Raw genomic sequence first — 25,971 nt, forward strand, 5'->3', positions numbered from 1 at the left:
AGATTTCTATTTAACTCTATTCCCTCAGTGGTTCTCAATCCTGGCGACTCACTGCTCTGCATATTTTGCATGTCTCTCTTATTTAACACCTGATTCAGATAACCAGCTTGTTAGAAGAGAGCTCCAAGCACAAACTGTGTTTTGATTGACAGGGTCCCAACTAGGGTGACCACCCATCCAGCGTTGCGCGTGCGCGCACAGCGTTTGAAGCCCAATTCATGCATCCCACAAATTGAGTCTGTGTCACGCACAATCAATGCTTGCTCAAAAAAAGTTGGTCGCTCATCTATATCTGGAGTCGCCAACCCATCGATCTTGGAAGCATTTTAAGTTGATCGCGAAGATTTGTCAAAATCTGAGAAAAAAAAAAGGTGCGAGCCCCTGGTGTGAGTTGGGAGGTGCGAGACTCCGCTGATTGACTGCGCACCTCCCGAAACAGACGAGACATTTATACTTGACGCAACTGTTTTAGACTGAAAACCAGACCATACAACTTATTTAGACGTGGGTGCCGGTGTGATGAGATGTACTAATATCAGTCTGCTCGGGCATGATTGTTTTAGGCCTGTAATTGATTGATTATTGAGGTAATAGGGATGGCACGGTTCGCTGAAAAAAAAAAAAAAAAAAAAAAAAACGTTTCTGTTGATGCATGCGCATTTTGGCTTCCCAGACATTATCAAAAACATGAAAAAAAAAAAAAAAACCCTGGACAAATCATTCACTCTTGTTCAACGAGAATGCTGTATATGAGCAGTAATTTATTATTAAAGTGAATAAATTGTAATGAAAAATAAATAAAATTAAATAGCTAAAGTAAATCGTAAGTGGAAGTGAATTTGTCGATTCTGTCATAAGCATACAGTACATCAGCAATTACACATGTTTAGGGGAATAGGGCATTATTAATACACCATGTAAGGTGGTATGTGCTAGAAACGGGTAAACCACTATCAGAGAGTCTGCCCATGGGGTGGGGGCACCACCGCGCAAGGCAGTGTCCCACATTGTCCCTCAGAAACATACCTCTTGTCCTCCCTTGGGCTTATTAGCAGGCGGTCACCCTATTCCCAACTTATTCTCTCTGCCATGATTTGTTCTATGCCAACACCACTGCCTGCAGCATGACATAATTTGTCTCTGTAAATAAATAAAATTTAAATTCATGTCTTGCACACTTTTATGCCCTTTGAACTGGAATCATGGCCGAATATCCTGTGAAGTCCACTTTTCAGGGCACTTATGGTCAGTTAGAACAAACGTCTGAAATGACGTTTGAGAAACATACAAAATGTGCAAAGCGGTCGGTCACAAGGATTGGAATTGAGAACCACTGCTTTTAAAGAGGTCTGTGCTTGTTCTTGTAAAGAGTAAACCCAAGAGTAAACCAACAATAGGTTTAAATCAAATTATCAGAAAACCCTTACCATTATAAGTCAAGGTAAAAAGCAAAAAGAGAAGTGGTGAGTGCTCAGTCAGACTTACTGCGGGTCTCCAGCATAGCTAAGCTGGGCAGGTCGGATACCAAAATGCACAATGATGGGGAAAGTAATGACACTGGAATTGAACTGCTCACGATCTAACTGGTCAATCCTCACAGAACTGGGTTTCTGTGTGAATGCAGACACATACACAAGCACAAATTTAAAGTGCAGTCGTGTTTTAATGCCATGAAAGTGGCCTTGAACTTATTTGTAACTTATTAATGCATAATCATGCAAAAGCTTTTGGCTACTGATGTCAGTGCAGAAAGAATCTATTAACATATGTATCTGTCACCGATTATTTAAGCTTTGTCTGTGTGAATGTGTTTTACCATGCCAGGGTTGGTGACGATCATGCCCTTGCATTCCTCAGCGTATTTCTGCCACTCCAGCTCCTCCCACTGTAGCATGTTTGCGATCTCCTCTTCGGGAACTAGAGCTGTGCTGCTGCGCAGCAGATATAGCAGCACCTGGTGCATGGACAGCACCTCCTTTCCTCCATCTGACGCACATGAGCAGACACGACAATGTCAATCACACTGATAAAACATTCTCGGAATCAGAATGAGCTTTACTGCCAGGTGTGTTTACACATATGAGGAATTTGTTTTGGTGACAGAAGCTTCCACAGCACAGAATGACAGTGACAAGACAAAATTAATGAAAAGAATAAAAATAGGATTAGTAAATAGGAAATAACAATGAACAAAAAAATTAGATGTTATGTACAAATGCAAAGAAATGTAAATACGTATATGTGTGTTAAATAAATACATTTATAAAAATTTTTTTTTGCCAAAGTTAACTGTTCATGAGATGGATTGCCTGAAAAAAAAAAAAAAAAAAAAAAAAAACGGTCACTAGGGGTTGAACGACTTTTTTAGTGGACTTTTATGTGATGAAAGTAAAGTCCACTAGTCGCTGTTGACCTCATTAATGAATGGAGCTGTGACAAACCCCTTGTGCACAGCTATAGCATATGATACAGCGCTGTGTACATGGCTATTGCTCCTATAACAGCTCATTTTGGGCAGTTCTTTTGCCTTTGGGTCATTTTATTTCTCACAGCTTTCTGGTCGTTCTAAATCAGATACAGATAAAGTAGCACAGTAAAGATTACATTCATATTAATGCATTAGTGAGACCGATTGTGTGTGTGATTTATTTTTTAAATGGAAGCGTCTCTCTAGTAGTAGTGACTGTGGGATTTAGTTAACAAATATATTCCTGAACTATTCAGTTTCTAAGCTATTTTATTGATAAATCACTAAAGACTAGTCGACATCAAGCTTAAAGCGCCATGGCAGAGTACTGAAGTCGACTAGTCGGTGCAACCCCTAGTGCTCCGTGCTCTGTAGCATGACCAGACGGCAACAGTTCAAAGACAAAGTGGCCTGGATGTGAGGGGTCCAGAATGATTTTGATGATCTGGAACGAGATTCGCCAGATGGATACTAAGGATTGTCGTTCTAAAGCCGTACTGTCTGAGCTTGACGAGTGTGCTGGTTTGCTTCCCACGTTTGCGTGTCTTTAAGCATTTGATCAGCGCTGCTGCTCCACCAACTACAATGTCCAGCAAAATATCAGAATAGTTGAAAAACGGTGAAATATTGGGTGATGTATACTAGGGCTGGGCGTTAAAGCAAAAAAAATGTATCAATGATATAATGTTTCATATCGTTCGGCATCGATAATTATAGACATTTTTATAAACTTTTTTAAAACAAAAAGCAATAGAAAAAAAAAGTTTAAATTGAACCACTATATTTGTAAATTAACATTTTATTGAGACAAAAAAATTGTTTTTGTTTTAACAATCAAACACAAAATAAAAATTAAACAAATCGAATTTTGTTTTATATTCAGAATAAATAGGAGGGCGCAATGAGCAAAAAAATAATGCAGCACATTAAATTTTTAACACAAGGAAGTAACTGTCTCTCTTCTAACAAAACATGCATCACAAAAATGTATTCAAAAATCTAATATAATTTCACAAATTTTATAAACCATTGTGAACAGAACAGCATTATGTATTTATGCATTGCTTAATCCAAAGAGCTGAAGCACTATTAACACAGATTTAAGAGACGCCGTAAAATGCATAAATCTCCACAAATTCTTGACGTTTTTTTCTAAAAGTTTAAACAATTTTATATGCATCTGTGTGAATGGCTTGGTTTTGGTTTTCACCTAATCAAGATCTTCTCCACATTAAGCTTCAATATTTCTGGCTAAAAATAGGACAAACTAATACAAATATTAAAACAAACGTGGAGCTCCACACCGAGATGGCCATCCGCTGAACCATCTTGGAGAAAAACTATCTACTGTATAAATAAACCAATCACCAATATATTAGCAAGTCAACCATTTTTCTGGGTGCCTATTCTTCTGTAAAGGGACTGTAAATGTTTTGTACATAATCTAAAGCAAATCTTTTCTACATTCAGAACAGGGTGCCTCAAGTCTTGCCCAGGAGGGTGAATTCCCTGCAGAGTTTAGCACCAACCCAAATCTAACACACCTGAGCAAGCTCATCAAGGTCTTCAGTATCCCTAGAAAATCACAGGTAAATGAGATTGATCAGGGTTTAAGCTAAACTCTGGAGGGCAGTGGCCAGATTTGAGGAACACTATAGGTTCACATGTACTGTGTACAACTTTTATTTATTTTTTCATCAATACATTTTGGTTCATCAATGAAATGGACAGAAGGGCATTTAAAACTAACCTGGGAGGAACCGAACGAACCGTGGCATAAAATGAAACCTCTGACAACCTGACTGGCCGTTTTCTTCAGGACCTGTGTAACAGCAAAACTATATTACTATGGCTTAATTGCTTATGGTGTGCTTGTGTGGAGTTGAATGTGTGTTGGCACATTACCTGTAAGGTTCCAATCATACAACTCCAAGATGTCTTTAAAGAGGTACGAGGAAAACAGTTCCAGGCCTTTAACACAGTAGTTCTGGTCAAACACAACAGATTACAATAGATGAGCATTTGTGGGTCACTCCACTTGTGCTAGCAACAACCAATATGTCTGAAGCAGCACCAGAAATATCAATAACAAAGGGAAACTAAATTAAAATTAAATTCAGTTTCATTAATAATCAAGTCAAAGTGTCAAAATATGTTTGTCTCATTCTGAGAATTTATTTTTTTTAATTAAGTATGGACGTTGAAATGTTATTCACAGCTACTAACATTTATAAATTACAATCATTTATACAAGATGAGGATAGTGAACTGACGAAAATTAGGAATGTTGAAATTTGATAATTTGGGGTGCCACATACCTCAGGTGCCATTTCTTCTATAAAGTGGATGGTGTAATCGATGTTGAAGCGAATAACCTGACACAAAGGGATCTAAAAGGGTGTGGACAGTTAGTCTGGGATATATATATGTGGTTGCACATTAAATCCAATGAATGCTCACTCACTGACACATACTAATTGTTTTCACCTCTTAAAACTGAAATACAAGTGATGATCTATGAACAATATCTATGGCATACTGTTAATTACTTAATTACTCTGAATCAAAAACCCCAATAATAAACTTGCAGGGGAAGTCTATAGAGAAAGACATTTCCAATGGTTTAAAATCAGAAACTTACAGCTCTTACGTCTGATAAAAGAATTGTTCATCTTCGAACAGTGACATTTATTCATTTTCTGCAATTAGAATCTTATACTTAAAACACCATTTGAAGTGTACTCATTCTCTGAAGCCACATGACACTAATAAAGAACAGATAATTATAGTAATAATTTACAGATCTGCACCATAAAGAAATTGACTGTAATATTACATTTTATTCATGCATTACCTATTCAGATAAAGCAAACAAAAATTGAAAGTACCGTATTTTTCGGACTATAAGTCGCACTAGACTATAAGACGCATTTATTTAGAACCAAGAGAAAACATTACCATCTACAGCCGCGAGAGGACGCTCTATGCTGCTCAGTGTAGACTACAGGAGCACTGAGAAGCATAGAGCGGCCACTCGTGGCTGTAGACGGTAATGTTTTCTCTTGGTTCATGTCAAATTAATTTTGATAAATAAGTCGCACCTGACTATAAGTCGCAGGACCAGCCAAACTATGAAAAAAGTGCGACTTATAGTCCGGAAAATACGGTACTAAAATTTTTGGCAGTTAAATAGTGATGCAAATACCAGTAAATTGACCACCACAAACTTTAGTAAACCACGTCGTGTGATTAACTTGAATACTCTCCTCCCATCAATTGTGCATCGCTAAAAGGAAACTCCTACAAACACATATTTGCGAAGGCCTGTCAGCCGCAAAAATAACTGTGTCCATGCCTTTTCTTTGCTATGTTGACACGGTTTTAGGCTGACACAAGCTGCTAGTAAATCAGAGCCCAAAAGTCTAAATTGTTCTGACTTGACTTTTAGCTGTTGAACTACTGCTATAAGCAAAGAAACCTCTGGATGTGTGCTGCTGATTTAATATGAGTGGAGTTTATTTCACAAACCGTTACACTATGGCTCGTCTCCTTTTCTTTTGTACAAGTTTATATTATTTAGATACTGTTTTTATTTTTATTTTATTGCCGATTATTCACAAACACTAAAGAACATATAGTAATCTAGTTATTAGTTCTGAATGCAACCATGCAGAAGTCACATGCTTACATTAGTAAGTGGTGTGTGAGAGAAGCAGGAAAAGCCTTCAAAAAGGTACTCGTGGTCATCATACTCAATAACCGTGGGTCTATCCGTCTGAAAGAGAGAGAGAGAGAGAGAGCAACAGTTTAATTCACATGCAGAAACAATAAAAGAACAGAAAAATAATAATCAGATTAAAACTTCGATTAAAACAGCACAGAAACCTACTAGGAAGTTGGTGGGTGGGGACACAGTTATTCTGTAGTGGAACAGTTTACCAGCATTGTTACTCATCGGCCGACACTCTTTCACTTGCTATAAGGGAGAGAAAAACAACCCAGATAACAAAATTGTTATTTGACAACCCAGACAATGACTGACATTTATAATAAATCAAATAGATGAAATGTGACAATGCACAAAAGCATAACAAAACATTGATGAATGGTCCATTTTCAATGTTCAAATTTTCATATGGTGTTTGGCTAAAGAAATTAAGTATAAACCTCTTTTACCAGTCTATTAACCTCAGTCTCATTTTGGTTCAAATTGGAGAACAAAAAGACAATAGTGTCCACTTCTAACAGTTTTCCTCTGACATTGGTCAGGTGTGAGTCCCAGGGACATCGGTTCAACTCTGGCCCTAAAAATATGCTGGTCTCAAATGAAGCTGTGGAACAGGGGCTGAGAAATGCCGAAACTTCCACCATTCTGGAGAGGTATCTGTTACTCGTGTTTTATGAAGGATACAGAGATGATGTAAAATTGACTATTTTCTTTGTCTTTATGTCTTTGAAAGCAAGCAAGACAAAAAAACAAAACAAAAAAAACACACAGACCGCTAATGACAGATGTCTTGGCACATTTCATCAGCATCGGCTGTTCAGTTAATGGAGTTAATCTTAAAAATGCACACTGAGATTCCCAGATTTACTTCCATTACCACAAATTTTGTGTTCTGTGTGAATGGCCCCGATGCAACACTCAAGATAACACTTGTCAATACAGAGTTTGAGTTCAACTGGAGCACCACATGTGCAAATATTTACTATCAACTCCTTGCTATCCTAGGCCTAACAGAGCCATGCAGTTATTTAGCCCATCCATACAGAAATATAGATGCTTCCAAAGCTTCTCTCTTGAACAGTTTGTGCTTTGCATATTGCACAGAATAAGTCATTTTCCACCAGCTGTCTGATTAATTCCAAACTTCAGATACTTTTACATCTAAAATGTTTGCTAATAAAAGTGTATAACCCAAAAATATATATTTATAAAAAATAAAAAAGGCTCTAAAAGAGAAAATAAGATTGAATGAATGCATGTATACCTGTTCACCCGGATAAATACTGTGCCGGATTCCGGTTCGCTTGGCTTTGGCACTGCACTTGCATAACGGCCCGTCATTCATCTTCAGTTTTAAACGCAAGGACAAATAAATAATAATAGATGTAACTTGATTTTAAGCCATTCAAATACACTTATATAAATCAAACAATTGATACTTATGCAAATGTCAATTTCAGCACTAATGGTTATTTTATGAACTCTTTAGATTATTTCCCTCTCCTGATTTTTAAATCCGTAAAAAGAAAACATTACTGGAGGTGAAATAAGTACTACTGCTTGAAGAGAACCTTGCCAAACAAGTCATTTAAACTGTTGACACGTCTACTGCTAACTACACGAATAAAACATCTGGTTTAAGTGACCAATCAAAAAAGAAAATTCTGTCATCATTTACTCCCCTTCGCATAAAGAAAATTCTTCTAAAGAGACATAATTACATCATATGATGAACAGATGCAAGTAAAAGCCTAAATTAATTAACTTAATTAAACCACTCAATTCATATGAATTTGTTTTACAATGCCTTTATAACCAACTTGTATCTTTTCAGTTTTGGTTACCTGGACTTTTTACTCTTGAGACAGAAACCTCACAGGTTTTATTAAAACAAAAAATATCTTAATTTATGTTTGGAAAATTCTTATGGGTTTTAAATGACATGAGGGTGAGTAAATGACAGATGTTTCATTTTTGGGTGAAGCATCAGCACAGGCATTTTAACATTGACATTTTTTTTTTCTGATACATTGCTAGCTTAAAATGGCTTTTTGAGCAAAACAACCATAATTTCTCAGCAAAAAGGTTGCAGTGAAGGTGAAGCTCACCTGTCCGGGGTCATTGTACCACAGCTCCTCATGGAGGCGGTCAGGATGAGCTTTCTTCCGCTTGATCTCAGCAATGACATCAAATACGTCAGAGTCAGAACTGCTGGAGCAGCTGCTACCGCCTCCATCAGACTCACATTCAGATTCACTGGAGCTCTCATCTACACAACACACAACAAATACATCTTTCTATTAGAGTTAGGCCTGAGTGATATGGTTACAACTATTTGTGCATTTGCTTATTATTGTGCTCTGAAATTAAAACAAATTAAATCAAAGAAACAGTGACTGTCCACACTTTGGATGAACACACAAAGCTGCTGATTGAATAATCATTACCCATCTCTTTGTTCTAAACTATCATTAGAGAAACAGGATGCATGCATTTAGAGCATCGCAACTCCCATGTAATCAACTATTTAATTGTTTTATTATTTAAGTAAATAAAGAAAGATTACATTTTAAAATTTTCATTTATAAACTATCTAGAGCAGTGGTTCCTAACCTTTTTCAACTCGCGGCCCACACAACCAAACATGTATGTTTGCACGGCCCACTGCAAAAAAAATTAACTGATCCCACTACTGTTGGGATAATAAATGGTTACTCAGAAGCTAGATTGTTAACTGTCTTTATTGAATGAACTGGCAATGAACAGAAAATAACTCGGGCTGGCACTGCTCAGCAAGACGGGAAAACCAGATCCAGACAGAGCTCGGCAGCAGGTAGACAGCGGAGCAAGCAGTCAGGAGGGAACATGCTGACAGCCATTTATGCATGTTTGAATTGAAAGATAAATTGGTGGCTTATTCTTAAACCAATCAGCGAGCTTGAATAGTGAAAGCATAGTTACAGTTTAATATTTATTTTTGTTAATATACCGTATATATATAAATATACATATACATATATACATATACATATACATATATATGAAATGATGTTATTAAGTTATGACTTCGACATTTTTACATATATTAACAATATTATTTCTTTTAATCAGCGGACCACCTGCAATACCATCGCAGGTTAAAAACCACTGATCTAGAGTGCTTATATTTAGTATAACAACACTCTACTCCATCTGTGCTCAAATGCACAGGCTCTTTTTCAATTTGAGCAAAATGTTTTGGTGTAGCTATTTTAAATACATTTGTAAAGATATAAAGACAATAAGACATATATAGTTTCATGACTTCACATTCATAATATTGGCAATTTTTATAGAATATTATACAGTGCCAAGCACTAATATTGGCACCCTTAGTAAATATGCACAAAGGTGGCTGTAAAAAATAAAATTGCATTGTTTATCTTTTTGTTAACTCATTCAAACAATTCACAAAACTGTAACCCATAATTGAAGTAAAACAATTGAAATTGGGGAGAAACTTACATTATAAAATAAATGTTCTCCATAAAATAAATTCTCCATAAATTCTTCCTGTTCCACAGGATTATAAATAGACTGACACAAAGAACAGATTCCCTTAATCATCCATCACAAGGAGTAAAACCAAAGAATACAGTTCTGATGTGCAGAATAAGATTTTTGAGCTTCACAAAATAGAAAGTGGATGAAAGAAAAGAGCTAAAGCATTTAAAATCCCTATTTCCACCATCAGGGCAATAATTAAGAAGTTCCAATCAACAAAAGATATTACAAATCTGCATGTGTGTCTATATTGTCCTAATGCAAGGTGAGGAGGAGAGTTTGAGTGGCCAAAGACTCTCCAAGGATAACAGCTGGAGAACCGCAGAGATTAGTTGTGTCTTGGGGTCAGAAAGCCTAACAAAAAAAATATCAAACAGCCCCTACATCACCATATTGTTTGCACTGAAGTTCACAGTATAACACTACAGTATATATTACTGTAAGTCAAAGCTGTACATCTATAAGTCTTGAGTATACTGTGTCCATTTGTGTATATTATGGAAATGTGTTGATCGTGTACAATTAGCTATTTTGAAAAATGTGTATAGTGTGTAAATGTGTATATTGTTATTTATGTACACTTAATTTTTCACATCTTGTTTGCTTGTACTGCCATGGCACAGTCGTTACACTTGTGCACAAGCTGTATGACAAAAGAGAGATTAGAGGATTCAAGAAAAATCCACTTCACTCATGCAAAAACAAACTCCAGCATATTCAGTTGTCAGACATGATTGGAACTTCTAACAGGACTGGCTTCTATGGTCAGATGAAGAAAAAAAAAAAAACCTTTTTGGAAGCAAACCCACCAGATGGTACCCAATGCCTACAGTTGAATATACTGCTGGATCTTTAATTTTTTGGGGCCTATTTTTCTGCTGGAGGTCTTGGAAATCTTGTATAGATAAATCACATAATAGATTCCAACAAATACCAACAAAAAAAATTGAAACCTGACTCCCTCTGTTAGAAATCTTATAATCGGCCGTGGCTGGATATTCCATCAGGATAATTAATCACCAAAACATCACAATCAACAAAAAAATGTGGCACTGAGCACAAAATTAAGCTTCTGCCATGGTCATCTCAGTTCCCTGACCTGAACCCTATAGAAAATGTAGTGAACTGAAGAAAAGAAGCACCAGCATGGAGCTGTGAATGTGCAGGATCTGGAGTGATTCTGTGTGAAGGAATGGTCTCTGTTCTTCAAACTCATCAGGCATTATATTATAAAACTCAGAGCCGTTATCTTTGGAAAAGGACGTTGCAGTAATTGGGTGCTAATAACTGTGGCTAATGTGAACTAGAGAAAAACAATTAATTCATTATGATACTCCCCCCCACATTTCATTGTTTTACTTCAAAAATAGGTGAGAATTTTGTGATTATTTTTTTAAATAAAATAATCCTCGTATTTTTATTTTATCACAGCCACCTTTGCTCTTATTTACCAAGGGTGCCAATATTAGTGGTTGGCACTTTGTTTTATAAAATATACTTTACACATTTTAAATAGTAAAATACACAATACCCTGATCCTGGTCCAGTTTGGTCTTGGGTGGTTCCCATTTAGGCCTACTGGATTTGGCCCGCACCTGTCTCCGAACAAGCTCTTCCTCAAAGCGCTCATACAGATCTCTCAACTTACTAGTGCCCACGACTGTAGAGTCACCCTACAGATGAATACAAATTATGAGAAACGGTTCCTGACATGACATCTGACATGTTTTGGTCATGATACCATCACAATATTTAGTACAAATCTCTTTTCTGTACATTTTAAAGGAGTATAGTGTAATATTGTGGTAATTTTTTTTAAATGTCAGTTTAATGGATTTGGGTCGGAACTATCTGCTTGTCCGCAGTTTGTGTTGTGTTGACTATTGTTGATTACCATTTGGTCCATGGGATCGTTTGAGTAGTAGTTCTCTGCATGTGTACAGCGGATCCAGGCAGGTTTGAGTAACTCCTCCTCTCCTTTCTCCTCCTCGTGACGTTCAGTCGACGTCTCCTCTGCATCTCTACTCCTGCTGTAGTTCACAGATCTCTCTCGACTGCTTGAGGTGCTGTCTGTTCTCCTCTCTTTCACCTCCTCCACACGTCGGCGCTTTCTCTCTCGACTGCCTGAGCGATTGCGAATGTGTTTTCGGTGTCTGTCTGAGGGGGATGAACCTGACTCATCTCTATGCCGATAGCGTTCTCTGGTGGATGGAGACAATATTTGTATGGTAAAAACAATGCAGTAACAGGCAACAACGCAGCAGTACTTATTGAACCAAGTGTATAAAAGCTTCAGTTAAGACAAACATTTTTTTAAATAATGAATCCATGACTGGCTGGCTGGCTGGGGGACTGAAAGGGGTCTTTTCTTTATAATGTGCCATAATATGGAATCAATGGGTACAATCAACTGTTTGGTTACCAACATTCTTCAAAATATCTTCTTTTGTGCTTAACAGTAAAAAGAAACCACTCTGAATGACTTGAGGGTGAGTAAATGATGTAGTTAATTAATAAGTGAACTACCTAAAAACAACCAGAAGTGATATCAGATACAGTGATTAAGGTAATTCTCTTTGCTAGCTATCCTTATATAACCTATTCATAATTTGAGTTAAGCTTTATTTTTCAATACGCCAAGTTAACAAATTTTGGAAGTGCCAACCATATTTGAAATCACTATGATCAAAATTATTACTACCTTAGCAATTAATCAATGTCAAAAGAGATCTGTGCATTATCATTACAACAAAAGGCATGCAGTTAAACATTTCTTTCGTTTTATTACTTACGAAACATTACTACTTTATGGTCTTTATAATGAACTTACATGAACTTAATTTAAAGGATATAATACATCATTTAAATGCTATAATTTGAATGTATTATTATTGTTTAAGATAACAACTTTAATGTTTGTATTTTTAATAAACAAAAAATTACAATGGTTTTTGATAAAATACCTAGATTAGAGAACTGTGAAACTTTACTGGTTTTGGTACAGACTAATGACATTTTCATGAAGGAGTGTGCAATATTGACAAAAAAAAAGCTCTCTGTGTATTTTCTGGAATGTTACCAGTAACTATAATTAGACATTATTTTGCTGAATGTGTTACCGTCCTAGCGTGGACAGCTGACTCCTAATGTTTTTGATATTCTTCATATTCTGTGTGGTGGTCAGTTCACAGCAGTGACGGAAAGTAGCTGATCTTTTTCAATAAGTTAACATTGATTTTTACCTTGTATGGGCATTTTTAGCTTTATAAAGCCTTTTTTTTTCTAAAAGTGTATCATCTTTTGAGTCAAATTCTTACATTCAATCAATTGATTAGAATAAGACTTTTTGGCTTTTACCAGGCAAATTAAATCAGTATCAACAAAATCTATCTTTACAATGCAGAGGAAACACAGAAGCTGCAGTGCTTAAGTTTTTTAAATAAGTGGCATTTAGAATCATTCACACACTGTTTAAACCACCTTAGTGGGACATGGAATGATTTAGCTTGCAGTTACAAATGCATAAATATTGTTTTGCTATATGAAATGAGTAAAAAAAAAAAATTAAAGATACTTTAAATGTGAAATTAAAACTGCCAATAAGTCACTGTTAGTAAGTGAATCATTGCGAATGAACCAAATCTTTTAAAAGGTTAATTCATTCAGGAATGAAACACATCATGTTTAGAGATGCAAAACTGCTGTGGTTAAGATTGGAATTATTTTTGTAGGCAAAATAGATCAAAAATAGGCAATATGGCATCGAAAACATAAGACTCTTAATATTAACTTGTTTACTGAACTGCTGTATAAAAAAAACATTTGTACTTATTTGTACATTTGATCACATTTGTAATCATGCTGATTTTTGGAGAACAGCTCTTTTCATGTTATATTAATTATATTACATCCACACACACACTTTTTTTATCATTTCAAATTGAAACTTTAATAAGTTATTTTTAGTCAAAGCTGTAATTTTAACATTCATATTTTAGTTTGTATTCAAAAGATTTACATTTATGTTCAAGTGCAGCAGTACGAACAAGTGACAAAGTAACAAATGTCACTTGAGTTAGGTAGGAAAATTCATTTGTGCCAGTTCGTCACAACATTAAACACCTTTCTGAGTTGTAATGCGGTGTCAGATGCCACTTTGGAAATGTTAAGATGGCTTATGATAAGCTGGTCCAAACAGAGATCTCATCAGTTTTTGATAACAAAAATTAGGAATATAAGCAGAAAAACTGTTACCTGCTGCGGTGTCTCGATGGCAGGCGTCCTCGGTCATAGTCTGCTTTACGCCGTGGGCTGTCTGAACTTCTGCGCTCTGAACTGCACCCTCTGTCCCGTTTCTCTCCTCCAAACTCTCGGTTATGTCGGCCTCCATATCCTCCATAGCTGTGGCCACTGTGCCGGTGCTCATCATGGTGACGAAGTCTTTCAGGTGAGCGAGAACCGGAGTCCGCCTTGTACTGCAGAGGCGGGCGGGAGCGTTCAGGTTTGAAGGAACCTCCAGGCTGCACGTAAGCTGGGTTGAAGCTCGGTGGAGGAGGGAGCTGAGGCATTTGAGGGTAGCTCATGGGATATGATGGTGGGTAGGGCATGGGAGGTGGCACCGAGGGTGGCCCAGGTGGATGGGGTGGAGGGGGGATGGTAGGCATCATGTAGGGGTAAGAGCTCTGAACTGGAACGGAAACGGAGCTGTCTGAGCTGTGAGGAGCAAGTGGAGGAAAAGGGGGTGGCTCTGGGAAGACCGGTGGGCGTATGGGGCAATGGGGAAGAGCATTAGAGCCCTGTGACGGTGGAGGGAAATGGAATGGCATGAATTCGGGACGGGGTGGCATATAGCAACTGCCACCTTGAGGGTTATACATGGGACCGGGAGCAGTTGGGGGGTCATACTGATACCGTGGGGCAGCGGGCCGATACATTGGGTCCGGAGCTGCTGGTCTTCCCCTCGGCCATCCACTGCCAGCATTGAAAGACATCTGTAAAAAGGCATGGACGTGATAAAGATGTGGATACAGCCACAGATTTTCTTATAAAGATGTCGTTCAACTTGGATCACATGTGACCTGTGGCCAATCATGTAAAGACACCAATGTGACTAAAAACACTTTCAACAGCCCGTCAGGACCGCAGGAAACACATTTGAATTGTATCATTTATCTTTTAATTGCTGACCATTTACTTGACTACAATAAATTCAAAAACAAAAACAGTATCAGTCCACTTTAATTCAAAAAAGGCATAATCTTTCCACTCTTTGTTATATTGGAATTGAATGTGCTAAAGTTCCTAGAACAGGTGGCGATGTCAACAATATAAATTCTTAAAAAGAGAACCTTATTATATTTACACACTTGACTTAATACTCTTTCCCCTAAGGGCTAGAATTACGAACTTGACTTTCATGTTTCTAATTGATTTCTTTTGTAATTAAAAGTGATTTTTGTTGATATGGTCTCGTTTTGTAATTAAATGCATTTTGTATAGTAATGCATTGATCAATTCTAGGGCTTGGAAAGTAATTGAAAAAAGATGGGTGAGTGTTTTGAGGTGTTGTTTTAATGTGATACACTATAGCTGCTCACTTGATTAATTTTGATTGTTAACAGGTGTTGTTTTATTGAAACTGTTTGAATCTGTGAGTATTTAATGAACTATTACCTTTGCTTGTGTGTGTGCGCGACTGCGCTTGTCTGACTGACAAAGGTCTTTGACCGAAATTAAATTTTTGAATAAAGGGAGCGTAACAGTGTGCAGATCTTTGTTCTACTTTTGAATTAATTCTAAGCCATTTTACTTACTAAGTTTTGCTGTGTTATCAAAATTGTAAATAAATAAAATAAAGCCATAGTTCAATCAAAAATGAAAATTGTGTCATTATTTACTCACCCTTATGTCGTTATAGCCTGTTTGGCTTTCCCCCCTGTAGAACATAACAAATATATTTTAAAAATGTTTCAGTTTGTCTAGAGTTGTCAAGTAAACAAAACATTCTTCTAAATGTTGTCTTTTGTGGTCCACAGAAGTTGTTATTCCTTTAGGAGTACAGCAAAGAGTAATAACTTAAGACATAACGTTAGTTGCGGTTTCTAAATATTAGAAGGCAATAATAACATTTCTTTAGACATAGTAGCAGTTTCTAATTATTAGGCCAAAAGACAAACAAGTTTCCAAATTCCCTATAGCAGCGATTTAACTTACATAAACAAGTTTGTTTGACATGGCATATACAAATCTAAACCACTAACGTTAGCCTTGCAAACCTGCTTCGTTACACAGGTCTTCGGCCGAGTCCAATCTTGAAGTAGTCTCAAAACCGGATTCGAAAGATCAATGTTTTCACTCCCACCGATGCGTCTTAGAAGGTATTTTCACCTGGCGTATTAACACACACAAACAAGATAAATAAATAAACAACACTCTAAAAGGCATTTAACGTTACAGTTTCAGCGTCAGACAGAACAGCAATTGAATTATGAAGTCAACCATTTTAATCCTAAAGAGTACAACTCACCTTTAGATGTCTTCGCTAATGCTTAGAAACTACAGAAATAAACCAGTATCGCTGTTTATTGTGTTTTATGTTTACTGCGATAAAAATGTTCAGTTTATGATGCGGACCTGTAACGTTAGCTTGTTCACGATGCGGTGTGCTGCAGCCAATCAGATTGATGCTGACATGGAACCAATGAGAGCGCGTGAAATGATACTTCGCTGAAACAGACTTCTTCTTGTTCTTTTAATGCATCACTGCCACCAACTGAGCTGGAGTGTGGAAAGTACTGGGAGAGTTCACACAAAAGTTCAGCACTTACTTTATTTTAAATGTGTACATAAGACATATTTGTAGTTAAACTAATTCATCATGCTTCCACACTTTTGGTTGAACTATTCATTTAATGACAGCAGCCCTAGAGCAGACAAAATAAAACATAATGATCACATTCTTAGGTTTTGAGATGTTTGAAAGAGAATCCATAACATATGACCAAGAATCCCATGATCAGTTACACTCACTTACTCACATTTGATTATTAACCCATTAATAGTGCACAATCCAAAAAGTTTTCTCTTCTTTTTATGAATTGTCTAAGATTAGGATTTCCATTATAATAATTTTAAAACTTGGATCACATTGATCACAAATAATTATATATAATGTTATTTGTGACATTTATCATTTAAAAAATGAACAGCATCTTCAGTCTGAAGAAGGCTGCAGGCTTTCAAGGTCCAGAAATGAGACAATCTCCTGCTCTTGGTGGGAGACATAAAAATCACAGTGATCTGAATACACCATGCACATTACAGGCCATTAAACTCATTAAATTCATTCATCATTTAGCAGATGCTTTTATCCACATTGTTTAATTTGGGCGTAGCCTGATGAATCATAAATAACAAATGTGAGAATACAAGTCTAGCAGTTTACAGCTACAGGTGAAAACACAAGACAAAAAATACAGTGACAACTACAAAATGGTAACAATGCATGCAAATAAAAAAAAATATCATTGGAAAGTATTGTATTGTAACATAACGAACATTTGTAAATCTTTCAAAATTACTTAAATAGTTATAAAGTGTGAAATAATTGTTAAAGTACAAATTCAATGTTTTAATGTTAAAAACTGAACGTATCTTATAATGGCTAAAATGTATTATTATTATTATTATTATTATTATTATTATTATTATTATTATTATTATTATTTATCACAGATAATATGTATAACATGGTCAGGATTAACAAGAAAAGTCGAACATCTACTATGTTTACGCCATAGACTGTATAAAAACAGGTTTACACCAGACTGTATGGTTTACACAGTTATCGATGGATTAGTGCTAATATCGATTTCTCATGTCTGTAATTCTTTTTCACTGATGATTATTCAGGTCTGTTATCAAAATGGCGGCAGTCGCGGCGACGAATCCCTCGCAGCTTTTACCTCTCGGTATGTGCGATTTTCGTCTAATGGATTATTTACTTTATTATTGAACTTTTGCACTCGTTGAAATTCATGTGTATTTGGCGCATTCAAATTTCAGTACGTTTTATTTATTGTTGTATTTTATTGGACACACGTGTTTACTAAATGAATAGGTCTAATCATTTGTTTTAAATAACGTTGTATGATTTAATTTAAGTGATTCGTACCGAAGATATAAAATGAAATCCGTCCCTGCAGTGAGTAAGGGCAAATTCTGTTAAAGTGCATCACTTTGATCGAATTCAACTCCATACAGTTTTATTTCCATTCCATTCCCTTCCCTTCATTGGTTCACTAATTTATGTGCTCTTCAGTTGTAGTCGGAAATATCCGTAATTACGAGCTACAAGCACACAAATGACGAATTCGTTCTTTGATTCAAAGTTTATCAAAACCTTACTATTAAATAGACTTAGCTACCTGACGGGCTTCAGTCATAACAAAATGATCTTCAAATGTGTAAAACATTTTAATTTTGTAATTTTTGGTGGGGTCAGTTCTGCTTCATTCAACACACTGATTTGGAGGGTCAAGCACATTGTATTGTGGGATACTTACTGTACGTATCTTTATGTATACTGTATTTTGCTATGGAAAATGTAGAAGATTTCACACTGCCCCAACACGTACTGCAGACATGAACAGCCTCAGTCTTGTGCTGTTGTCTGTGATTGTGTTTTTCATGGCTTCTGTGGTCTCTTTCAGAGCTGGTGGATAAATGCATTGGCTCACGGATTCACATTGTCATGAAGAACGATAAAGAGATTGTGGGAACTCTGCTAGGGTTTGATGACTTTGTCAGTATCCTTTAACATGCTGGAGAAACACTGGCATATAGTTGTGATTGTTAATGTTTTAGTATTAGATTATTTTATGTACGGTATTATATAAAATACAAGTACATAGTCGATGACACTGCTACGCTCTCACTCCTCTGGACAAACTAACACTTTGCTATCATTTATTTGTTCTATGAATGTAGAAGACTCTTTGTTGTAATGCCATTAGTTACAGTTTTAATAAAGTCTGCATTACCATTTGTTTCACATGATTTAAAGAAAGAGAAGGTACATTAAATTCCCAAAGTGTGGCAGGTCTGTACTACAGATGTACTTTCTTGACTGCTTTAATCAGACATGGTTCTTGAGGATGTGACTGAGTTGTAAGTATATGTTCCTACCTAAAAATGTGCATATATATTTCTTTATCATCTTTCCCCGATGTATGCACCCATCTGCTTGGATTTTAACTGCTCATCAAACTTATGACTGAATATATATATATATATATTCATACTCTAATGTAGGCTATATTTATTTATTTTCTGGGATATTCAGTGGTCAGACACCCATGGTGCTCTTATTATTAAGAAGGTTAATACAGAATTTGGAATACGTCAAATTTTTGTATTTCTTTACAATAGTGTTAATGTGAAAAATAATGTGAAAAGGGGGTTTAATGTGTTGCATGGCTCCCTAAAAAATGGCATTCATGTGTCCTGTCTCCAACATGCCAGGTCTATATGTTGTAAATTGATTATTTATTATATAACAATGTTTCAATGTTTTGAAGTGTACATCTGTGTATTCAAAGTTTTAGTTTTACGTGGCTCCACAAAGTTTTCTTAAATTGAAGTTGAATTCTGAAATCAATAATGTTTGGAAAAACATTTTACAAAAAATGTTTGGCGTCAACATGAATGTGAGATTACATTTCAGAAAACTTGAAGAGATGAATCTTCATCTCAGATGTCACTGAGCCATAACAACCGTTATTTTTGTGTGTCAGTGAAATCACTCCAGAAGGCAGAAGAATCACAAAGCTGGATCAGATTCTGCTTAATGGCAATAACATCACAATGGTATGATCAATTTTTGAGTTCATCTTTAAATCAACTAGCAATCCACTATATATCACATTTAATGAATTGACAACGTTTGCTTTGAGATTGGTTAAGTGTATGAATATGCAAATGAGTAATATTAAATTGAGTAAAGCTCTAGTCTAATGTAAGTTTTTTTTTTTTTTAAACCAATTTGTTAATAGAAGTTGAAGTGCACTACATTTACAATGACCACCAACTGTTCGGATTCAGTAAAGCTGGGTCATATAGAAAGTTATATTAGCATAAGTTTTTATTTATTTATTACTATGGAAGAATGTTTTTTTTTATATATATATATAATTTTCTATGACAGACCAAAAAAAAAAAAAAAAACCTAATAGCGATGCTTGTCTAACAAAACCTATCAAATAGAAATACTTGTCTGTGTCCGTTTTTAACTGAAATATTTGAATTATTAATTAATTGAATGATTATTAATCCATTTCAGACATTACTAAAACACACCAAACTGAAATTGCATTAATAGATAAAAGCTAATCAAAATTATTACATTGTCAGATGGAAGGAAATAATGTGTTTCTGCTTTTTTTCCAGTTGATTCCAGGAGGAGAAGGACCAGAAGTTTGAGAAATGTGTAGCACCTTCCACAAAAAAAAAAAAAAAAGTTATTGTTTCATATATATATATAAAAAAAAAACAGGATAAAGAACTGATCACTTAGAATTGATCACTTCTTGTCTTCAAAAATTATTTTTCATTTCATGAAGGGGAGATTTCCACATGAGATATTTCTATTGTTTAAGTGATCCAGAAAGGATTTTGTAAACATTTGTTGTTTGTTACAGTAAAACAAATAAAATGAATTGGACTGAGTTGGAATTCAGCTGTATGTTATAACATTATATTTCTGAAGTGTGAATGAACAAACTGAGTATGTTTTGTGAAGTCATCTTTTTTGGTTTTAATATGTTTCTTTGCTGTTAGAATATGACACGTTTATGAATTTGTGCGTTTCCTGATTTATTTTGTACATGCTGAAATAAACGTACATTTGAATTTACTTGAACTCATAATTTGGACTACAACACACTGTATGTTTATGACTGACTGAAGTTTATTAACCACTTTAGGGATGTATCTGTTGAGTGTCAAAAATGAAGAAATGAGAAATTCTGAAAACTTGTTTAGTTGTAGAACGGCACTGCTCCCAGTAAGCATCTGTCTCAGTACATGGAGGGCTTCTCTTCTCCTTTGGGATTTGTCACTTTCTCCAGATTCTTGCTGATGACATCATAAAGTTCAGCCTGGAAACAATAAACATCTGAATCTACAGCCATACGGATGTGAACACAGCTATCAAGACTCGTATGAAAAAGCCATCTGTCTAAGATGATTTGCTTGCGGAGTGAATAAATGTAAGCCACTCACATAGAAACCGCGTATATCAAGCATAATCACTCTGATCTCAGAATATGCTGCTTCATCCTTCTCGTGCACCAGAGAGCGATAATCCATCTGTCAAAAAACATTTTCGTCATTATTACACAAATAAGGATAGGAAAGTGACAAAACTATTCTTCTAATGTGTTGAGGTCAATGTGTAAATTTGCTGATTTATGCCCAAATATTTAAATATGCACATCATGGAAAAATCATCTATTCATTTTAGAGTAAACTGCAGATAAAATTAAATGTATAATACATTTTTAATAATTACATGTGTCTTATTTTTTTGTACATCCCTATTCATATTCTTGAAAGGTGGGGATGTTTATTGTGCCTGAAAATTGCACTTGCATTTTCTTGCAAAACTAATTTCTGACATATTCAATTTCATGTTTTAGGGCTGCAGAATTTTCACAATGTTTAACTACTTTTGTGTTTGCACAGAGTACTCAAATTACCTCTTAACTCATGCATTAAAGGATTAAATGCCAAAAAACTGAGAATATGGTATTGAAAACCCTATTTAATAACTGGCTATACAAAAAAAATTAAAAAAATAATAAACTGTAAAGACGCTAATAAGTTTATTTAATGGGTCACTCACCACGTGGGTGTCCTTAGAAGCTTTGGCCACTGCATCACCTCTCTCTGAGAAGTACCTGCAGATAAACACACTTTCATTACCAACATGACAAAATGAATGAATGTGAGCAGTGTAAAATACATTGCACCTTTACAATCTTCAGTAAACATAATGTACTGAAATGGGTATTGCTCATACTTGTTGATGTTGGTCTGAAAACCCTCCACCTTCGTCTTCACAGCAGTAATTCTCTCAAGGATTTTTTCCTAAAATATCAACCAGTCATGTTAGCCACTGATAATCTTTGCTTTTTAGAATCAGAAACATTATGTATAAAACAGCATTTAATTGGAGTCTGAGACTTTTAAGGATTAATAACCTGAATTGCAACTCCAAAATCATTTCCATCCTCTATTTTTGGAATTAGATGAGAAATCCAGCAAGAAACCTGGGACAAAAATAAGAAAAGAATAAAGTTGCCACTACTGTACATCTGGAAAATGCTGAAAACATATCTATAAGTCAAATTTTGCCCATTTACAGTGATGCAGGTTTCCTTCAGAGCCATTATCTCTGGTTTTACAATATCCAGCAACTTCACAATCCGGTCATTTCCTTTGATGAAGCCACACTTGGGAGCTGACAAAAGACAAATGTTACATTGCAAAAATATGCCATATTCCATATCTCAACAATGCATCACAGTTATAGTTTGGTGCACATATGCAACTTTAGCGCACTTTTATCAATTTCTTTTTTATATAACTCTGGTACACATTCATCTTCACTTAATCTGTGCATAACAATTTTGCCTGAAGAATTTTCAGCTTCTATTTCAACTTTTTTAATTATCTTAGTAACTTTTTAATTGACAGAAACTAGGAGGACCCATTGATTAAGATAAGTTTTGAAAACAAAACTAGGGGATGAGGGATCTTTGAGTGAAAAAGGCTGAGAACCACTGATCTATATTAGCTATAGATCAGTGTTTCAGTAAAGTTTCAAATTAACATGAAGTACCTCTCTCAACAACAGTTATTTATATTTCCACATTTCCCACTCATAAATACAATTTCGCTCAGTCATTCATGTACTCATGATGTGGAAAACCCCATGAGGAAAACAGCTTACACTGTAAATCATACAGAATGTTACAGAATTTTCTATTTTTAAATCTATAAATGTTTGTGCAGTTTGTAAAGTATAAAAACCATTATGTCTATGGAATGTCCCTGTTAAACATGGAAAACCAAGATGTGTGTGCATATGCATGCATGCGTGTGTGAAATTACCTTTCTTCTTTTTCTCATCATCTTCATTTTTATCTGTCTCCATCTCCTGTTAAAATATTTTAATACATGTTTGAAATCTTTTTATTTATTATTTTTTACATTATTATTATCTTTATGAATCACAAGCTGGATGCCAACCTCCTCCTCCGGAGCAGGGGGATCAGGAATGGGAATGTCCAGGGGTGCATGGAGAGATGAGAGGTCAGTGATACTGAACTCATCCCCCTAAACCATAAAATAGAATTATTTTAGTTCTGTTGTTGCTGAAGCAGGTTAAATTGCTCAATTGTTAACCTGGTGAGTAGGTCACGAAATAATTTCCCATGGATACACATAGCCTAAATGAATACCCAAATGTATTGGTCACTTTGTATAAAAGCCTCTGCCAAATGAACAAAGGTAAATGTACCTTTAACAGGTTGTCAAGCTGTGAGATCTTCAGAGGTATGTGATCGGAGAACAGGTTTTCTGCCTGTCAACACATCAAATATTGTCAACACAAACAACCATAAACAACCATTTCAAATGTAGTCTATGTGTGTATTATTGAATTCATACCTGCTTGTACAGTGACTGACGGTAGTTTTCTATCTTGATGAAGGAAACACATATGTACAATTACAATTCAAACATTATCTTTGTCCATGAACATGATCGCGCCTCCATGCTACTTTCACTTTCAACATTCGTGGATGAGGAAGTGACTCAGGACTTTTTTTTTTTTTTTTATCATTATTTTATTTCTATAAACTGAGATTTCCATCAGTGTCTTATGTTCAAAAACTACCAAAAACAAAAACACAAAGCCCTTTTAAAACATTGTGGAGGCATAATTCCAAAGCACTGAGGTTAGTAGCGTACGCGTTTTTGTTAAGTGCACTCTGTTGACAGTGGAAATACTTCGTGTAAATACTAATGAGATGAACTTACCTTCACTGCATTATCAGATTTTATCTTCAGCACTTTAGATTTGGACATAATGAATGCAAATGTTCGTTGTTTTCAGACAAGCAGAATCCTGGTACTGTGAGCAGCAGACGTTAATATGTGCCTCGCGCAGGTTGACTTCGCGATACTTTCGATTTCTTGATGACGCCCACAATTCACCAAAGGATCTACTGGAATACAGAAAACGGTTTATGTTTTTAGATTATTAGACAAAAATTTAGATTTTTATACAAAAACTGTTTTCTTTTTCTTCTGTTATTATATGAACTAATTTTCTTTTAAAAAAATGCAGAAATGTGATCATTTAATTTAAACACTGTGGGGTTAAATGACCACCTTTTGTCTTAGGTAAAAAATAGGGGGCGCTATTCACTCTATGAACAAGTGCTGCAGTCATGCTGCAGGCAGATACAGGTATCAGCACCAGAGATAATTCTCCAAATTTCCAACTTGAGAAATGAAAATGATTTTCCAAAATGAAACCTTGCTCATGGACATCCATTCTGTGGATGAGTTTGTTTCTTTCTCTGTCAGAACAGAATTTGATAATTTTGCCTCACTTTGAAAATTTATCTCTACAGTAAATGGGTGCCATCAAGAATAGAGTTCAAACAGCTGATAAAAACATCACACAATGACTCCAGCAGATCAATCTTGTGAAGTGAAAAGCTGTGTTTGTAATAAACAAATCCATCAAGACAGTTTTAACATTTAGCTTCCTCCAGTGAAAAAAAATCACATCAAAATCCACCAACATATATATATATATATATATATATATATATATATATATATATATATATATATATATACATATATCTGGGTATTTCACTGGGTAAAGCATATGAACAGAGGGCACATATTTAGCTTGAAGCATTCGTTTGAAGGAGAGAGACACAGAACACAGAACACACCCTTATGAGTATTGAGATGTGCTGCATTCTTCCATAGTCACAGCATAAGCAGCGGGCAATGAACCATAAATATAACACATTACAAACAAATGTCATAACTTATTAAAACATTTTATACTATTATAGATGTTATTTACATATAATTGTATAACGTTTTATATTACAGTGTTATATGTTTAGCTATGACTAAGTTAAGATTCATTTTAATATGACAATAAAAATAAATAAATAAATAAATAAATTAAAAAAACCTCCATTGGTGACAGAATGTAGAAAAAAACCTTGGGAGAAACCAGGCTCAGTAGGGGGGTCAATTCTCCTCTGACCAGACGAAACCAGCAGTTCAGTTTCAGGCTGCAGCAAAGTCACTTTGTGCAGGGGACTAAACTGGTCCCTGTGGTATTGTCCTGGTGGCCGTCTGAGACAAGGTCTTCACTGTGGATCTGTCTCTGGGGCTCTAGTTGTCCTGGTCTCTGGTGACATTCAGGGCTCAAGAGGTCCTCTAGGTGCTGATCCACCATCTGGTCTGGAAACAAGGGGTGGTGTTGGCACAGTGGATAAGACACATGCCTGTGGTGTGAGAGACCTGGGTTCGAATCCTCTGTGAGACACCAATGTGTCCCTGAGCAAGACACTTAACCCCTAGTTGCTCCAGAGGCGTGCGACCTTTGACATATATAGCAAGTAGCTTTGGATAAAAGCATCAGCTAAATGAATAAATATAATGTAAATGTACTGGATCTGGGTGACTGCATCAGACTGGATTGGGTGGCTACGGTGAACACAGAATAAGGGAGAAACAGACTAATATTAGCGTAGATGCCATTATTCTAATGATGTAGCAAGAATGGAAAGTGTTCTGATTAACCTAATTACTGCAGCTTACAAATTCTTTAATGGAACTGAATATTAGAAATGTGTTAGTGTTTTATGTGTAAACCACCTTAAAGAGATGGGTCTTTAATCCAGGTTTAAATTGACAGAGTGTGTCTGCCTCCCAAACAATTTTAGGTAGGTTATTCCAGAGTTGGGCGCTAAATAGGAAAAGGATCTGCTGTTCACAGTTGATTTTGATATTCTAGGTATTATCAAACTGACAGAGTTTTGAAAACACAGCAGACGCAAAGGACTCTAATGTAATATGAGATTGTTTAAATACTGAGGAGCTAAACCATTCAGGGCTTTATAAGTAATAAGCA

General features: G+C 35.7%; 3 protein-coding genes across 3 annotated transcripts in view; 1 reads left to right on the forward strand and 2 right to left on the reverse strand.

The window, feature by feature from the left end:
- The window catches only part of LOC113072462 (ribonuclease 3-like), a 35,746-nt gene extending 19,323 nt beyond the window's left edge, over positions 1-16,423 (reverse strand). The window contains exons 1-15 of the mRNA XM_026245441.1: positions 16,264-16,423; positions 16,013-16,124; positions 15,639-15,672; positions 13,992-14,728; positions 11,632-11,938; positions 11,269-11,410; positions 8,303-8,463; positions 7,459-7,539; positions 6,357-6,443; positions 6,156-6,242; positions 4,786-4,857; positions 4,373-4,454; positions 4,218-4,289; positions 1,817-1,986; positions 1,486-1,610 (exon numbers count right to left, since the gene is read on the reverse strand). Of these exons, the coding sequence (XP_026101226.1) occupies positions 1,486-1,610; positions 1,817-1,986; positions 4,218-4,289; positions 4,373-4,454; positions 4,786-4,857; positions 6,156-6,242; positions 6,357-6,443; positions 7,459-7,539; positions 8,303-8,463; positions 11,269-11,410; positions 11,632-11,938; positions 13,992-14,728 (2,123 nt within the window). The 5' untranslated portion in view covers positions 15,639-15,672; positions 16,013-16,124; positions 16,264-16,423. The remainder of the gene's footprint in view (positions 1-1,485; positions 1,611-1,816; positions 1,987-4,217; positions 4,290-4,372; positions 4,455-4,785; positions 4,858-6,155; positions 6,243-6,356; positions 6,444-7,458; positions 7,540-8,302; positions 8,464-11,268; positions 11,411-11,631; positions 11,939-13,991; positions 14,729-15,638; positions 15,673-16,012; positions 16,125-16,263) is intronic.
- A 1,147-nt stretch (positions 16,424-17,570) lies between these two features.
- On the forward strand, positions 17,571-20,286 carry LOC113072464 (U6 snRNA-associated Sm-like protein LSm5). Its single transcript, XM_026245443.1, has 5 exons — positions 17,571-17,707; positions 18,449-18,544; positions 18,878-18,905; positions 19,532-19,604; positions 20,184-20,286. The coding sequence occupies exons 1-5, from the start codon at positions 17,662-17,664 to the stop codon at positions 20,214-20,216; spliced, it is 276 nt and encodes a 91-aa protein (XP_026101228.1). The 5' UTR covers positions 17,571-17,661; the 3' UTR covers positions 20,217-20,286.
- Positions 20,287-20,525: 239 nt separating this feature from the next.
- LOC113072463 (proteasome activator complex subunit 2) lies at positions 20,526-24,010 on the reverse strand. The gene is made up of 11 exons (XM_026245442.1): positions 23,841-24,010; positions 23,469-23,501; positions 23,320-23,382; positions 23,049-23,135; positions 22,911-22,956; positions 22,160-22,257; positions 21,998-22,066; positions 21,817-21,884; positions 21,640-21,694; positions 21,018-21,104; positions 20,526-20,893 (listed from the first exon to the last, which is right to left on the reverse strand). The coding sequence occupies exons 1-11, from the start codon at positions 23,886-23,888 to the stop codon at positions 20,813-20,815; spliced, it is 735 nt and encodes a 244-aa protein (XP_026101227.1). The 5' UTR covers positions 23,889-24,010; the 3' UTR covers positions 20,526-20,812.
- Between the last annotated feature and the right edge of the window lie 1,961 nt (positions 24,011-25,971).

This window comes from Carassius auratus, unplaced genomic scaffold (assembly GCF_003368295.1).
Source record: "Carassius auratus strain Wakin unplaced genomic scaffold, ASM336829v1 scaf_tig00009130, whole genome shotgun sequence".
Lineage (NCBI taxonomy): Eukaryota > Metazoa > Chordata > Actinopteri > Cypriniformes > Cyprinidae > Carassius > Carassius auratus.